Source organism: Pseudogymnoascus verrucosus (assembly GCF_001662655.1).
Source record: "Pseudogymnoascus verrucosus strain UAMH 10579 unplaced genomic scaffold scaffold_9, whole genome shotgun sequence".
NCBI classification, from domain to species: domain Eukaryota; kingdom Fungi; phylum Ascomycota; class Leotiomycetes; order Thelebolales; family Thelebolaceae; genus Pseudogymnoascus; species Pseudogymnoascus verrucosus.
This window is the reverse complement of record NW_017263660.1, coordinates 493,666-509,677: the sequence shown is the minus strand read 5'-3', so window position 1 is coordinate 509,677 and position 16,012 is coordinate 493,666. Positions and strand designations below refer to the sequence as shown.

At 50.7% G+C, this 16,012-nt stretch overlaps 6 protein-coding genes across 6 annotated transcripts; 3 read left to right on the top strand and 3 right to left on the bottom strand.

Moving 5' to 3' along the window:
• Nucleotides 1-402: 402 nt before the first annotated feature.
• Nucleotides 403-4,276, bottom strand: ECM16 (putative ATP-dependent RNA helicase DHR1). The gene has a single exon (XM_018271971.2). It carries the CDS (start codon nt 4,228-4,230, stop codon nt 595-597), a length of 3,636 nt encoding a protein of 1,211 aa, XP_018132657.1. The 5' UTR covers nt 4,231-4,276; the 3' UTR covers nt 403-594.
• A 134-nt stretch (nt 4,277-4,410) lies between these two features.
• On the top strand, nt 4,411-5,501 carry VE01_02461 (uncharacterized protein). Its single transcript, XM_018271970.2, has 2 exons — nt 4,411-4,670; nt 4,726-5,501. The coding sequence occupies exons 1-2, from the start codon at nt 4,476-4,478 to the stop codon at nt 5,014-5,016; spliced, it is 486 nt and encodes a 161-aa protein (XP_018132654.1). The 5' UTR covers nt 4,411-4,475; the 3' UTR covers nt 5,017-5,501.
• VE01_02460 (uncharacterized protein) lies at nt 5,415-6,622 on the bottom strand. The gene is made up of 3 exons (XM_018271969.2): nt 6,311-6,622; nt 6,197-6,259; nt 5,415-6,135 (listed from the first exon to the last, which is right to left on the bottom strand). The coding sequence occupies exons 1-3, from the start codon at nt 6,525-6,527 to the stop codon at nt 5,525-5,527; spliced, it is 891 nt and encodes a 296-aa protein (XP_018132655.1). The 5' UTR covers nt 6,528-6,622; the 3' UTR covers nt 5,415-5,524.
• Nucleotides 6,623-6,708: 86 nt separating this feature from the next.
• Nucleotides 6,709-13,112, top strand: VE01_02459 (uncharacterized protein). The gene is made up of 2 exons (XM_018271968.2): nt 6,709-12,472; nt 12,524-13,112. Exons 1-2 carry the CDS (start codon nt 6,782-6,784, stop codon nt 13,004-13,006), a joined length of 6,174 nt encoding a protein of 2,057 aa, XP_018132801.2. The 5' UTR covers nt 6,709-6,781; the 3' UTR covers nt 13,007-13,112.
• VE01_02458 (uncharacterized protein) lies at nt 13,047-14,607 on the bottom strand. The gene has a single exon (XM_018271967.2). The coding sequence runs from the start codon at nt 13,934-13,936 to the stop codon at nt 13,115-13,117; it is 822 nt and encodes a 273-aa protein (XP_018132800.1). The 5' UTR covers nt 13,937-14,607; the 3' UTR covers nt 13,047-13,114.
• VE01_02457 (uncharacterized protein) lies at nt 14,433-15,553 on the top strand. Its single transcript, XM_018271966.2, has one exon. It carries the CDS (start codon nt 14,645-14,647, stop codon nt 15,452-15,454), a length of 810 nt encoding a protein of 269 aa, XP_018132677.1. The 5' UTR covers nt 14,433-14,644; the 3' UTR covers nt 15,455-15,553.
• Nucleotides 15,554-16,012: the final 459 nt, after the last annotated feature.

Genomic DNA, 16,012 nt, shown 5'->3' with positions numbered 1-16,012 from the left:
GTGGCCGGGCCCTCGACAGTCTAGGCCAATAAAGTAGATGCAAGCCCCTAATAATAATATAATCATCGGGGCTGCAGATGTCGTGGTCTGAGGTATTGCGTGGGACGACAGCATTAAGGAGACGACAGGGAGAAGACGGCGACAGGGAGAAGACGCCAACAACGAGAAGACGGCGACAACGGGAAGACGACAGACAGTTATGAGAAGGTGACAGCAACAATATAGACGACGGAATTGATGAGACCAAAATTAAAGATCAAGGGCTTGAGGGTCTTCAGGTAATCAAATTCTTCACTGGGGCAAGTACATCAGCACGACAGAATTGGAAAAACCTCTCTCTGCCATCGAGCGATTCTGTCGGGTACTGAGTCCTGTTGAACGAACATTGGGATGAGGGACTTAAGGTAGCCAGACTTCTTCTGTATTTTACTTCTCGGTGTTACGAGGTATTCAAATGTGTACTAAAATCGTTGTGATTTATTTTGAGACTCTACCAGGCTTGTAGCCCAGGCCTTTCAGCTATAGATGTAATACTCCCGACACTGGCATCTCATCAATCCAATGCCAATACCACGCATATCCAAATAGCCAACTCTACCCCTGAATAACCCACCCCTTCCCCAGAACCTTCTTCTGCACCACCTTCCTCGCCGGCAACGGCCAACCCATATCATTCTTCCCCTCCGCCCTCAAATACGGCACAACCCAACACTCCTTCTCCAGCCCCGCCTTATCCAGCTGCCTCCCCTCCTTAATCGGCTTCCCATACTGCAACAACGGCGTCCCCTTCGCCAACGCCGCCAGCTGTCCACCACTAACATCAACCAACGCATGCATCCTCGCCCTCGGCACGCGATCCGGTGTGGCAGCTGAGGGGGCTGCGCGCTGGAGATGCGAGTAGACGATGTACTCTGGGCATTCCTTGGGGGATCGGTGCGCGAGTGGCGAGGAGGGGTGGATGTACACTGCTTTATCATCGTCGTCGCGACGGACGTGGGACGGGAAGAGGGTGAGATATTGGACCTCGATCGCACGACTCGGTTTGCGTCCTACAGGAGGCGGTATCGGTGCCAGGTCGGCACGAATAGCGACGTGGTCGATGAAACCCGCAGCAACCATTTGCTTCAGGGCCTTGATCTGCGTCACGCTAGGCGGCGGCAGTTTATCAACAAACGTCAGTCCCGCGAACGCTGGGATGTTGGTGCGCAGTAAATCCGTGATCTGGCGACGCAGCTGCAGGATCTCCTTAAGCACCTTGTAACGGACGTAGTGCGCGCGACACCAGGCCTCGGTAGGCTCGTGGGCGAATTCACCGACGGCTTGGAGGAGTTTGATAGCGTCTGAGCGGTCGTCGAGGGAGCAGAAGGCGTGCTGCACCGCGTTGTATTTACGGCGGATGGCGTTGCGCGCGTCTTCCTCGAGGCGGTCGGCTTGGGTGAAGTGGGAGTCCTCGTCATTCTCGTCTTTGGGGGTGAGGGCAGGGACGACTTGGTTCTCGGGGATGAAGATGTCTGCAGTGGAGAGGCCGGCGACGAGGGCGATGGTGTAGGGGAGGCAGTCGTGGAGATGTCCGATGAGGAGGATGCGGGCGAAGCGGGGGGAGAGAGGGAAGATGGACATGGTGGAGCCGACTTTGGTGATTTGGCCGGTGGGAGAGATGGCTGAGAGGTAGGTCAGGAGCCGCTCGGATGCGGCGAGGCTTGCTCGGTCGGGCGGGGTGGGGAACGGGAAGTTGACGACGTGTTGGAGGTTCATGGCTTTGAGCTGTAATACCACTCCCTCGATTGGCATGCGGAGGATCTCTGGCTTGGCGAATTCGCTGAAATCGCGCTCGAAGACTGCGGAGGAGTACATTCGGTAACAGTGGCCGGGTCCTGTACGTCCAGCACGACCAGCACGCTGACTTGCACTTGCTTTGCTGATCCAGCTGATCTCGAAACTTTGCACGCCTGTCTTCTCGTCGTATTTGCGCTCCTTTGATCGTCCGCAGTCAAAGACGTATCTGATTCCTGGGATCGTGAGAGACGTCTCGGCCACGTTAGTTGCCAAGATGACGAGTCGCGATCCATCGGGCGGTGGTTCGAAAACTCGCAGTTGTTCTTTGGTAGGGAGTAGGGAGTAGAGTGGTAAGACGTGCATCTTCGCCGGTCCGACCTCCTCTGCCTCACCAACATCGAACTCAGCATCGTCGTTGTCGTCACCCTCGAAATCAACAGATTCATCATCTGAATCAAGTTCTTCCTCAATAAGACCACCGAAATCGACGTCTTCGGCTTCCGCAGGGGCGTCTCGTCCAGAAATACGGACTTGCGGGCCAGAAGCCATGGTGCCAATTTTGAAGGCCTCCTTTAACTTCTTGCTCAAATGTGTGATCTCATTTTGCCCAGTTAAGAACACCAAGAAGCCTCCAGGCGGAAGTTTCTTGTGGGCTTTGGATACCTTCTTGAACAACTCCTCGACATAATCATGGCGTGTTTGGCGTGCAAAATGGTTCGTGACTGTGAATTGTCTGCCCTCAGCCTGTACAACCGGGGGAGGTGTTGTGAAGAGTGTCTTGTTTTCCGTAAAATCTGTGATGCGCAAGGTGGCAGACATGATAATGAGCTTTAATGGCTTTATCGAAGGATCTTCGAGTGCCATCTCGTCTCGCAATCTTACCACTCGGCTCATCATTCCAATCAAGATATCCGTATTGACGCTGCGCTCGTGAGCCTCATCAATAACGACAGCTGAATATTTTCGTAGTGCAATGTCCAGTGCAACCTCTCTGAGAAGAACACCATCCGTCATGAACTTTATAGCCGTCTTCGGGCTCACCGTGCCCTCAAAACGGATTTGGTAACCTACTCGGTCGCCATGGTCGCCCAATTCGTCTCCCACGCGCTTTGCCATACTAACAGCAGCAACACGCCTGGGTTGCGTAACTCCGATCATGCCGGGGGTGGGAGAATCGGGAGATCCATAGCCGGCTTCGTATAAGAATTGCGGCACCTGCGTAGTCTTTCCCGAACCAGTTGCACCAAAGACAACGACAGTAGAGTTGTTATGGATGGCTTCCATAATCTTCTGCTCCTCTCCAACAACTGGAAGCTGCATCCTTGCTTCTTGGATTTCCGCCGACCGGTTGAATGAGACTGCAAATGCTTTTCGGGCGATGCTATTCGCAGTTTGAAGCTCGGCAGGTAAAGGATCTGACTCTAATGGGCGAGGTTGAAAGTTTTCGGGTCTAGGTGTGAGAGTGGCTAGTTGCGTTGTATTTGTAGGTTCGAACCCCATGGCTTCATTCCGTTGTTGGTTTGCCCATGACTTAAAGGCAGAAGATCTCTCCTTCTTGTTCTTGGTATTGTCTTCCGACTCGCTCTCGTCTTCCGACTCCTCACTTCCATCTTCCCCATCAGACGTGGCTTCACCATCTCCTGACGAAGCCTCGTCATCTACTTCAGGCGAATCAAGCTCACTGTCACTCACGTCTGAATCCATGTCCTCATCATCCTCACCATCCTCTTCGCTATCTTCGGATTCCGAAAAGCCAGTCCAGGCGGGCTCAGCGGTCGCTGTAGGCGCGGCCTTTGGTTCAGCCTTGAAGGAAAGCTTCGAGTTGACGCCACCTCTTTTCTGCCGCTTCTGGATAACTGGTCTTCCTGAATCATCTAGCTCCAATGGCCGCTTCAGTCCCGATCCAGCTGCAGCAGCAAATGGAGCAGGTTTTGCTTCGTTTGCTGTGCCCCCAGTAGCGGTTGTAGCAGCCCCCGACATCTCGTCGTCGTCCTCCTCATCGCTGTCTCTCTCAATAGGGCCATCCTTCAGCGCCCGCTTTTCGAATAAAATCTCGTTATTCTCCCCATCCAGATCTATACCAGCCGCAGCCTCTCTCAGCGCCCTTCCCATTCTTTGCCTTTTTGACTCCTTCCCTTGTCCCATCCGACTAGAGCTCGAATACAGACTCGTATCAGTCTTGTTCAACGCTAGGTTCTGAATCAAGATCCTGTTCTCATCCTTCTTTAACTTCGTATCGATATATTTTTCTAAGCGCTTCGCCTTCTTCCCGCTCATCTTCGAGCCCTCTTTCTTCAATTCTTCACGGAGCAACCGCTTCTTCTCGTCCAATTCCGCCCTCGCGGTGGGGATGATCTCGACCGCATTGCTGTCGGGGACGCCATCGTTTTTCGATGACTCTTTAGTCCGCGCAATAACCTTATGCTTGCGCTGCCGGGGAACGAACTTCTTCATCTTGGCCGTGGGGGCGAGGATCGTCTTGAAGAAAGTTGGATTCCTGGTCGCAGATGCCAATCCGTTATCAGTATCGCAAAGTCAATTATTATTTTCTGCCACCGCCTAGATGCCACCACACCATATTTAGCGCCAACGACAGCTATTCTGCCACCGCCCTCACCTGCACACATGTACCCTGGCGGAGTAGGTCTGGTAGTAAACAGTGGTGTTTACGCTCTACTACTCGGTATTGAGCAATTACAATGGCGGCAGAATCGACTACTTTGGCGGCTGCGATCCAGGATATTTCTTTGGATGGGATTCAAGAAACGCCTTTCCCAACTCATTCAAAGACCGCTGCGGGGCTGGTTGGCGGGGCCGAGACGGATATCTCAAGCCTCGCTTTCTCTGACAAGATCTTGATTACGATATCCCAAGGAGGGCGCTTATCACAATGGGTTTGTCTCATGAATGTATTCCCTTTGCATGGGCATTGCAACTAATGCGAAATAGATCCAAGTCCCTCTCTCGTCTGCTTCACCTACAACGTTTGATACAGCTCTACCTGCTGGAGGCGACGATTCCCTTCCCGCACCTCACATAAACCCGAAAATCCTTCTCGGCGCAGGGGGTGAAGCAAGAGAAACCTTTGGGCACTTGGTAGCGTCGCAAATTGCCAGTTTGGTGTTGAAGCGTGAGCCGGAGGAAGCTCGGACGATTCTCGTGGGCGTTGGGTTGCTCAAGGTGGATTTAGACAGGTCAGCTTGGTTCGATCTTCTTGAGCTCCTCGCAAAAGTTATTTGAGCGATGTCTACGAAGTGTTGCGAAAGCATGCCTTATTGGAAACAACTGGGAGCCTCATTTGAGCACCTTCCGTCATGGCTGCCTGTTCAAGCGATGGTAGGCCACGAATGAAGGCAACGTTGACAGTAGGAATCGTTAATCATGGAAACGACGACCCCAAGAACGATGGCCACCGCCAAAAATGTCACTGGAGCGAGCTACTTATTACGGGAGATAGTGGGTGAATCGACCCAATCTCAAATACCCATCTTCAGAGTAGCCGAGTTGAAAGCCGCGAAGTCGAGCGATGGTATCAAATATCAAACTTTATCAGACCTTTCTCCCAGGTGTGCTACGTGATAAACCCTTATAAACCACCATCTTTGCTTGCATTCTGCAAATGAGCATTTTGGTAATGGGTGAGTATCCTGCGTACAATACAATATATATTTATACAATGATGTTAGTGGCTCTATAATACAGTAATAGGAACAGATTGAGGTCCGACGACGCTCCTGTCTCGCTAACTCTACACCGGAATCTTCTCCTGCAATTCCGCCCAGGCTTCGTCGCTTACTTTGCCTTGGGATATGTTAACGTAGATTCCTTGAACACTTTGGTCTTCTTGGAGTGCGTTGACCAGGTTCTTCAGCGAAGAAAGGGCACTCTCGGAATCAAGTGGGACCATAGTATCCTCGTTCGGGTCCCATAGGATATCCGAGCTCTCTATCGTCAGCTTGAAACTTTCGGCTAAGGATCTCGCCGCTCCAATAGTTCCGCTGGGTTCAGTCCAAACAATGAGGTTTCCATCATCGTCTACCTCCACATCGTCAGCGCCGGCTTCGATAGCTTCGTCCAGAACTTCATCCACCCCGAGCCCTCTCTCGTCCTTTTCAAACTGTACTCTTCCTCGGCGTTTAAACAAATAGCTTGTAGGTGTCACAGTTCCACCGTATCTCTTAACTTCGTGCCGTAGCTCTTGTAACGCGCGGGCCTTATTGTCTGTTTCGACATCAATGACTATTGCGATTGATGGCGGCATGATCGCTTCTATCGTTAGAGACTCGAGGGAGGCGCCGGAAGCCGATTGGCCTTGCCCACGGGCAATGGCTGCTTCTTGCGAAGCTTTAGGGAAGCCAGCTAACAGATAGTAAGCATCGTGCGGCGAAACGACGAGGAGGCGCATTGCCCCTTTATATACCTTTCTTTGCTTGGACCAGTACATTTGCTAGCGTCGGATTTGTTCGAGGATCAGCTCCGTATACTAGAAGATAGTTAGGCATAGTTATAGACGGCAAGGAAGCAGTTTGCATACATTTGGATGCCTGGGCAATGTCGCGAGAAAGCATGGATCTCAAGACATGCTTCTTCGCATCCACACCGGCTTTGTCGTGCTTGATTTTGCTCCATCTATTATGTCCTGACTGAAGGGTCGGGTATGTAGAGAACGACGAGCATTTTGGGCAAACATAGTTTGTGAATTTATGCGATTTCCCCAGGAGTTGGAGTCCTCGCGGCGATAGAGAAGCCATGTCCAGTCTGGGGTTACAGTGAGGCTGAAATTATTCCAAGACGTGCCAAATACACAGCCGCGCCCACGATACAAGGCTGTGGAGCATCTCGGCTGTGATTCGCCAGCCCACTCTGTGGCCTCGCGAGGCCAGCCAGTTCAGGGAGCTTGGGCAGCGGGACACCAGACATTCATTAATCAAACTGCACAATAAACTCTTGAAGGGATAACGATCTTGGATTTGGGGTGTGATCATTTAATATCACACAGCCCTATATGCCAATGTCGGGCGACACCCCCCCACCCTCCACAAATGGCTCTGCCCCTACCACGACGGTGGAAGCCTCAGCAACTCCTGAACTCGACGTAACGAAACTCCAGGCCCTACCGTCGGAACAGCAAGACCTATACCTCCTGACCTTTGTATCGACACTTTCCAAGCATGTTCAGAGCCTTGACGCGGACGGCTGCACCTCTCAGCAATTCTACCTCAAGAAACAGCTCCTCCAGATACTTAACCTGCCAGCGCCAGCACCTACCCGCGTAATTCGAAATAGCCTGGGACGATGCTTTGCGCATATATTTGGGCTCGGAGATAGGAAACTTCTATTCGAAACGATCAACGAACTTATCAGCACTATTAGCGTCGGGAAGGGTAAGGCAGAAGGCGACTTGCGCATCAGACATGCGGCATCGCACTGTTTAGGGGAGATATTTGCTGCGGCTGGGGACAGCGCAATTGGTCTACACCCACTTGCTTGCACGACGCTGATAAAGCTCCTGAAGGCGGCACAGAATAATGCGGGATTGCGGGCTTCCACGTTTAAAGCTCTTGCCAAGATAATCAACTGTGTTGGCAGAAGTGCGGACGAGGGCATCGCCAGGGACGTTTGGAAGCAAGCACGAAACTATGCGTCTGCGGATAAGGGCCATATTGTGCAAATCGCCGCATGCAAGTGCCTGGAATCACTGTTACTCAATACCGCATACTTTGATTACTCGAGCGATTACGAAAGTTTGAAATCAACCATCTTCAAGACCATCGACTCATCAACCCCTCTTGTGCGCCAAGCTGCTGCTTCATGTCTGGCGTCTGCTCTTGGAGAAAGCTATGTATCAGAAACGGCGCAAGACTCTGAAGTGCCTCAGTTAAAGAAACTCAAGAGAAGCAATACCAAGAGACAAACGTCAACCCTCGCCGAAGATGACGACGAAGTACCCCGGCCTGGAAGCCCAGCGCCCAAGAAGTCACAGATACTGTCATTTACACTCTTGGACCTTCTCCGACAAGTTTCGTCGCACTATGTTCGGTCTTCAACCAGCAATAGAACACGGGCGGGCCTGGCTGTTTGCTACGGAAAGATTGCAAGAAGCCTTCCTAAGAAATTAATCGAGTCGAATTATATCAAAATCGCTGACCATCTGATGGGAGATGTTCTCAGCCACCCAAACATAATCAACAACAGATATCGTCTCTTAATCACACGCAAATTTGTGCAAGTAGTACTTGAGAATATTATCGGACAGGAAATACTTGGCGAGTCTGGCCAGATTGACGCAGCCAAGAAGTTGATCAACGATGTCCTCAAAAACTACCCGCAAGTTATTAATGAGCGTTCTGAGCCAACAAAATATGCGCTCATTGCTGCTCTCAGCGCCATAACATCATTTATTAAAACTTTGGGGTCCGCAGCAGCAGCATTTGGTGATGCATGCCGCGATGGCCTTCTGCAAGTTATTCAGCATCCGAGCTACACTGTTCAGCTTTACACTTCGCAATGCCTGCGAACTTTCGCTCTAGCATGCCCCCAACAATTATTACCATGCCTCACGATTTGCATGAACAGCCTCAACAGGGAGATGAATCTATTAACGTCAAATACTGGGAGGCAATCTCCTCGCCGATGTGTAGGCTATGCGAACGCTCTATCAGCTCTCATAAGCACATCGCCTTTGCAACCCCTGTATAGCTCGGTGGATGTGGACAGTAGGGTTCTGTCCCTGGCGACAGGACTCTTGAAGTCGAGTGGGAAATCGGAGCTTCGCGTATCCGGAACGCAAATTCAAGTCGCCTGGATCTTGATAGGCGGTCTTATGTCCCTGGGACCAAATTTTGTGAAGATCCATCTCTCTCAACTATTACTGCTTTGGAAGAACGCTCTGCCGAAACCACTGGCTAAAGACAATACTGCGCAGCGGAGCTACTTGGAGTCCTCCTTTTTGACACATGTTAGAGAGTGTGCGCTGAGCTCTATCCTGGCGTTCTTACAATTTAACGGAAAACTCCTGACGACAGACGTCTCAAAACGGATTGCCGCCATGCTTCAAAATACAAGTGCTTTCCTAAAGGGTTTGCCTATGAAGAAAACTACTGAAGACGTGCCTCAAAGACTATTCCCATCTTTGCAGTTGCACGACCTCGATCTCATGACTCAACGACGCGTTCTGCAATGCTATACGAAGCTTGTTAATCTCAGCCCTGGAGGCAGCGAATCTCTCCTTCAATCCAACCTTTTGACTCTTGCCGTCTCGTTCTTTTCAGACCCCGATAATTATACCCCGAGCTCACTCAGCACATCCATCGCAAGCTCAGCAGGCACTTTTGAAACAATATGGGATATTGGCGATAATTGTGGATTTGGTGTCACTGGCATGGTCAAAGGATTTAAGGTTGAGCAGTTGCCAGGGGAACATGTCAAGGAGGATCAACGAGAATGGACGACTGATCAAAGCCCAGAAGCAGCAATTAGCTCGGTGCTTTTATCACCGATTTGCAGTTCTTTAGAACACGATTCTCTGGCGCTGTTTGTTGATTGCGTTGGGGATGACGATAGCCTTCCTGATCCACCGGCCTGCGAAGTGGTTAATGTTGCCATTAAACTCTTTGCAATTGCCTTCCCACTTACGCCTCCGAAGATTCAAGAGAGCATTCTGGAGCAGATGACGACCTTTTTAGCAGCCGGCTCGCTTCAGAGGGATCCTGGACGCAAGGCGGCGATGAATGTCAATGTTGCCACTGCATTATTATCAGCCCTCAAGGTGGCCGTCAAAGAGACAAGGTCTCCGTCGGGGGATGTGTCAAACCCTGCCGTTGAGAAACTTCTCTCGGAGATGCTTCGCGGTTTCGTTACTCAACCCGATCAATATGTCCGCAGCATTGGCTATGAGGCACTGGGAAGGCTCTGCAATAGCTCTGGAAATGCTTATACTAATCAAGAAATCAAGTGGCTCATCGATACCATCGTTGCTATCCGCGAACCCACTGTGAGGGCTGGCTGTGCGATGGCACTTGGTTGCATACATTCTCAAGTTGGTGGAATGGCAGCTGGATTTCATTTGAAAACTATTCTGGGAATTCTGATGTCTCTTTGCAACGATCCACATCCGACGGTCCACTTTTGGTCTCTGGAAGCGCTGTCTCGCGTTGCAGATGCGGCAGGATTGACCTTCTCTGGATATGTCCAGGGCACTCTTGGCATGCTCGGCCAGCTTTATATTTCCGACGCGCATAATGACGACCAGCAATCCCTTATCAGCTCTAACTTGGAGCTGGAGCTACCTACGTCTGCTGTTGTCGCAAGATGTGTCGATTCTCTCATAAACGTTCTCGGCCCGGATTTGCAAGATATGGTTAAAGCTAGAGAGCTGATCTTGACTCTGGTGTATCAATTCAGAGAGGAGCAAAGCGTTCTGATCCTAGGCGAGAGCTTACGCTGCCTCGAGCACTTGTCTCTGTACGCCCCTGGCCACGTCAACTTTGCAGAGTACGTTGTTCTCTTGCAGAAAGATTTGAACTCGGAGGCTGTTGAGCTACGAGATATTGCAGTTGACGGACTGCACAATTTGATGAAGCGGAATTCCGAAGATGTAATTAAAGTCGCCGAGCCTGGTTTCGAAGACCAGCTGTGGCTAGCACTGGATGCTGCCCCAACCCATGATGGTCTCCGAAATATCATCCGAAATTGGCTGCAGCAATCCTGCATTTCCAATACCGCTGAATGGGTCCAGAGATGCCAGTCTGTCCTTGCCATGACCAAGACAACAAAGGACAGCGCCGCGGAGAGTACGGCAAAAGCGTCAGGTGGGTTGGACCTCCAAGACGAAGAAGTTGCCGGCTTTGCAGCCGCTGCCGGTGCAGCAAGCCATGATGCCCCATCTGTTGCTGGCCAGGGTCAAGAACAGCTCCGTTGGCAGGTTCGAACATTTGCAATGAGCTGCCTTGGCGAAATCCTTGTCATTGTTATGCGGGATGTTGCTTCAAATGGATCCGGGCCTTCTGAGATGGCCATACAGAAGAAGGTTGCTGATGTCATTCGAATGGCATTTTCGGCTTCCACATCTAGTATCCTCGAACTCCGAGTTTGGGGTATGAAGATCATTGACTTGGTTCTCAAAATGTTCGGAATTACTCCTGATCCCGATTTCCCTGAAGCGCCGCTCTTGGAACAATACCAAGCGCAGATCAGCTCCGCACTTACGCCCGCATTCGCCGCAGACTCTTCGCCCGAACTAGCCTCTGAAGCTGTCAATGTCTGCGCTGCTTTTATTGCGACTGGGATTGTCACAGATGTCGATCGAATGGGCCGTATCTTAAAGACTTTGGTCAGTGCGCTCGAAAATTTCTCCACGGATGCCGAGACCGCCTCAATTGGCGACTTGAAGGGATTGAGCTCAAATGCGAATGTTATGGTAAAGATGGCTGTGTTCTCAGCCTGGGCCGGATTACAAGTTGCCAGTATCGAGCAGAAATACCTCGTGGACGTTATGAAACCACATATCGCAAAACTGACTCCTCTGTGGCTGTCTTCGCTCAAAGAATTTGCTAGGCTTCGCTTTGAGCCCGAGATTTCCATGAGCTTGGGTCCCCCTTCTCTTTCGGGTAGCCTGGATAGTATCTATTCCGCGCTAAACCGAGAAACGCTTCTGAAGTTCTACCAAGACTCATGGCTGAAGCTTGTCGACGCAATTGCGAGCTTGATCGAACAGGACAGCGAATTTGTTTTTGATGCTCTTGACGGGAAAGAAGTCGATGCACCATCCACCGATGAGAAGTCAGCTGTGAAGCGTAAAGGTAACGAGATCAACTATCGTGATGAACCAGTGGCGTTCTTTTTCGTATTGTTTGGTATTGCATTTGAAGCCTTGGTTGCCAAACCAGGGAATGATGCTCTAGCAACGAAAGAGCAATCGCTCGAAATTCTCGTTGCTTTGAAACGGATTCTGCACCCGAGTGTGTCTGGACATGCAATTTACAGAGAAGCCATCTTCTCGGAGACAATGGACCTTTTAGATCGCCTTGTTCTCACGGAAGGATTAGATGTACAAAAAGTCATCATTGAAATCGCTCGAGGGCTGTGTGTCTCGCATCCGTCAGCAACCAAGAACGCAACATCGCCAGATGGCAGCGATTTATCGGAAGACATCGAGCAGCTCTTTGAGTTGACCCGCATCATAGTCCTTGTACTTGCTGGAATACTCCCAAACCTGGCAGAACAACAGCAATCCAACCGTTCGGCTAACCTCACGGAAGAGGCCGTGTCGCTGATCCGCCTTTCATTGAATGCCCTTGTGGATGCCGCCGAGGTGTTCCCGTCCATCATCAAAACAGATCTGCACGCCTGTATAATCCACATCTTCGCAACTGTCCTCGGAACACCAAGTTGCCAGACCGTTGTTGTTCCCACATCGCTACCAATCCTGAAACGGTTTATCAGCAGCATTTCCAAGGAAAATGCCATGAAGTCTGACGAAGCCAGTCAAGAGCAACTGAGAGGCTGCCTGAGACGATTCTTGTCAATATACATGCACGCCCAAAAGCGCGAGTCTGATAACGCTCTTCCTTGTGTGAAGAACTCGCTATTGGCATGCACTGTTCTCATGACGAGCGGTATCAACACGTTGTCCGCCAGCGACCCCTTGGTCGTCAAATTCTTGGACGAAACCTTGGACTGCCTGAATGATCGCATGGTAATTCTTCCCACTCTACATATATGAAATAAATTACTAACTCCTTACCAGACTGCTAAAGTAGCAGCGAATTGCATTCGCACGCTCCTACTTCAGACTCCAAAATCGGTAGCAGATCAATCTATTGCAAGATACCTCCTCCCGCACCTCATCGCCTTCGTCTCCAATACAGAGACCGAAGACCCCGAGAAAGCTCGTTCCTTGATCGCGCAAACGCTCACAGGATATGTTGCTACTCTCCCAGACGATAAGAAGGGAATCGCGATGTCGTTGGTCATCCCAACGCTACTAGCAAGGGCCAACTCGGAAGGAGAGGGGGACGAATTTTACCAAGAGACTGGCGCAAGGTTGCTGGGTCTCGCGGCTGTAGACCCAGGAGGTTTCAAGGCCGTGGTTGCCGGGCTTAGTGACAGCCAGCGGGCGTTTATGGAAGAGGTCCTTCGAACAGGGCAGAAGGCTGGCAGGAAGGTCGAGGTAGATACCGGGAAGGAGGAGCCAAGTATTGCGCTTAGGATGAATTTCGGGGGTAATTAAACGACTGCAGATACAGGTGTATACATAGAATAAACAACGTATCGTATATAGAAAATTTTAACTTGAATATATTGCTGGCAATTAAGAGCTTTATGCGGCTGTGGAGAATCAACTCCGTCCCGCTACCACCACTTCTTCGTCATAGTCATCACCATCGTTATCGCCTTTCATAAGTCGTTGCATTTCCACATCAGTCTCAACCGCTTCAACAACACCATCCTGCTCCTCCTCCTCAAACGTCACCCCGCAAAACCACTTCTGGCACCCCCGTACCAGCTCAACCGCCCCCATGTAGAGCGCATAGAATGGCAAGCCCACCCCGACAAAAACACTGAGTGACATAATATCAAGCATAAAATCTTGCTTCTTCCCGCCACAAACATACCAGCAGAGCAAGCCCCATGACACTAGCGCCGAGCTCGCGAACAAAACGAGCAACACAAAGAAGCACCACCCGATAATACTCCAAGTGCCGAGCGGCGCCTCTGGGTCTACCTCGGGACAGTAGTTCAGGTATTGGAAGCCGAAGCCGATCGTGACGAGCGCCAACACCAGAAGAGCTAAGATGATCGTTCCGCGCACGAATGCAGGAGCCGTGTCTTTGGGGTTCGGAAAGTCGACTGCCGCCTTATTCGACTCTGGTTCAGTGGCCGGCGGGGACGGGGCAGGCGGTGCATATGGTGGCGGTGCATTCTCAGATTCACCGCTCTCTGGCTCTGTGGTTTCTGTCGCGGCGGCAACTGGGGCCTCTTTCTTTTTCGGAGAGGGTCTGGCGGTCTCCCGTAGGAAGATAGTCAGCGGTATGATCGCGATTACGCTGACAAAGAGGGCGAAGACGACGACCTCGCTGGGGCCCGAGGAGAGGAAGCCCGCCCGCAGGCATTTGGCGGATGTGAGGTTGGCACTGTTGTGCACTGTAACTTTCCCCATCGTTGATTTTGTTTGAGATGAGGTTTATTTCTTTCGCGACGATGGGAGTGAAGTTCTTATGCGCCGCCTGGTTTGAGGCTGAGCTGATGATTGTGTCACCCCTGTAGTTTGTGACGATGGGAGGATTCGAGGCGAAGCCAATCACCACCACGGGCGACTTGCTGCTCACTTTACCTTTTCACATCAAGGCAGGGTTCGAAATATTGAGGTATTTAAACCCTCTAAAATGCGCCTTACTTACATTGCTAGGTATAATTGCGCAGTATTCCACCTGTATAGTTGCTTGCCTGGCGCGGCCATGCCGCACCATCCACGCCATGATGTTGTTCGTGAGCAAGGTGGAGTAGGCCTTTGGTGATCCCACGGCACCCTACAATCCTAAGCTACTTCCATGGGCAGTTACCGATTGGCAACAAAGTGGCCATATCCACAATGTGGATCCCCGGGTCAATATGGCCAACCCCATAATCCCAAAACTTCTCCTTGTGGTCCAAGTGTCTGGGATTTAGGAGCGGAAATCTGACAGAACGGGGTTTCTGACTGAACAATATCCACCGGGTGTCAGCTTATTATGGGGCCTCATCTTTGGTAAGTGAGGAATTTCGTCGTCGCCATTATGGATTTAAGCAATGCCTTCCCTTCACCCTCCCCTTCCCTTTCTATAACCCAAAAGGCAAAGGGCGACAAAACCTACGGCTGAATAGCATCATGGTTGCCTCACACGAGACCCACGAGACCACCCTAGCGTCGTCCCCCTGTTTGGACGATGATACCAAGGAAAAGCGGGGCTTGGGCGCCTATATCTACAATTCCTGGGTGCTGAATATCTATGATATCTGGGTCCTCGGCATTAGCAACAGCTATGCCTGGCGCTGTCCAACCTCGAGCATCCTGCTCCCCTTTTTCAAGGCCAACTTCTCGTCAAATCACCTAGATGTCGGCGTGGGAACGGGATATTTCCTTGCGGAGGCCGTTTTGGACCAGGCTGCCACCCCAAGTGCAGACAGATACGACACTCAACAGATCACACTTGTTGATCTGAACTCAAACTGCTTATCTACTGCGGCAGCACGCATTAAAGCTGCGCAGCCCACACTCGCACCGGCCCGAACTGTTGCGGCTGATGCATTCGAGACCCTGCCCCTGAAGTCGAGCAATGGAAGCATAGGAGATGATGCAACGGGAAAAGAGAAGTTCGACTCGATCTCTCTGTTTTACTTGCTGCACTGTGTTCCGGGACCTTGTTCTTCCAAAGCCCGTATCTTTGAGAATCTGAAAACGTACCTTACTGCGGATGGCACCCTGTATGGTGCAACTATCCTAGGCCAGGGTGGGGATGTTCACTTCAACTGGTTCGCGAGTGCTCTGATGGGTTTGTATAATAAGAAAGGGATTTTTGGAAATTCGGGGGATACGGAGAAACTGTTCGTCGAGGCGTTGGAGAGGAGCTTTGAAAAGGTGGAATCAAGGGTTGAGGGTTGTGTTTTGCTTTTCAAGGCTTCGAAGCCAATAATATGAGACCACAGGAATGCAGGAAAGTTCGAGTATATATCTATAATATAGTGTAACGTCCCTCCCTACATTGCGATGAACCCACCTAACCAAGAAAATTGAGAGTGCCTTGCAACGAAACTAGAAATCGTCATCAACTCATTACATGTGACTAAAACTATAGAGCGATGCTCACGACAGAGTCACATATTGTTCAAATCACTTTGCGCTACCTTTTACTGAATAACAACTACATCGAGTGGTTCCTACTCGCCTTGACCACATTCAAGCACGGTTCAAACCATGTCCTAACTTTAAGGAAGTATTTTCAACCTAGATCAGGGACCCCTTCCATAAGAAAGAAAATAATCGACTGCAACTCGAAGATCACCAGCCTTTATATCCTCGTAGAACAAAGGGTCAATAGCCGTGCCCGGCTGACGCATTACCACTATCGGCCCTCCAATCGTGTGTCATTGCCCTTTAGTAGTATATCGAACACAAACACTAGGCGTAGAGCCATCAATTTGAAAGGTTTCTCGAGCAATAACCTGAACTGTATTGCTAAGACTATATCCCCGAAGA

What these genes read in the sequence shown, in the direction of transcription:
- ECM16 (XM_018271971.2), bottom strand. Translation starts at nt 4,230, where the DNA reads ATGAAGAAGTTCGTTCCCCGGCAGCGCAAGCATAAGGTTATTGCGCGG.
- VE01_02461 (XM_018271970.2), top strand. Translation starts at nt 4,476, where the DNA reads ATGGCGGCAGAATCGACTACTTTGGCGGCTGCGATCCAGGATATTTCT. An exon ending in GAGGGCGCTTATCACAATGG is followed by an intron (nt 4,671 to 4,725) that starts GTTTGTCTCATG and finishes AATGCGAAATAG; the next exon opens with ATCCAAGTCCCTCTCTCGTC.
- VE01_02460 (XM_018271969.2), bottom strand. Translation starts at nt 6,527, where the DNA reads ATGGCTTCTCTATCGCCGCGAGGACTCCAACTCCTGGGGAAATCGCAT. An exon ending in CATTGCCCAGGCATCCAAAT is followed by an intron (nt 6,260 to 6,310) that starts GTATGCAAACTG and finishes ACTATCTTCTAG; the next exon opens with TATACGGAGCTGATCCTCGA. An exon ending in ACTGGTCCAAGCAAAGAAAG is followed by an intron (nt 6,136 to 6,196) that starts GTATATAAAGGG and finishes ACTATCTGTTAG; the next exon opens with CTGGCTTCCCTAAAGCTTCG.
- VE01_02459 (XM_018271968.2), top strand. Translation starts at nt 6,782, where the DNA reads ATGCCAATGTCGGGCGACACCCCCCCACCCTCCACAAATGGCTCTGCC. An exon ending in ACTGCCTGAATGATCGCATG is followed by an intron (nt 12,473 to 12,523) that starts GTAATTCTTCCC and finishes ACTCCTTACCAG; the next exon opens with ACTGCTAAAGTAGCAGCGAA.
- VE01_02458 (XM_018271967.2), bottom strand. Translation starts at nt 13,936, where the DNA reads ATGGGGAAAGTTACAGTGCACAACAGTGCCAACCTCACATCCGCCAAA.
- VE01_02457 (XM_018271966.2), top strand. Translation starts at nt 14,645, where the DNA reads ATGGTTGCCTCACACGAGACCCACGAGACCACCCTAGCGTCGTCCCCC.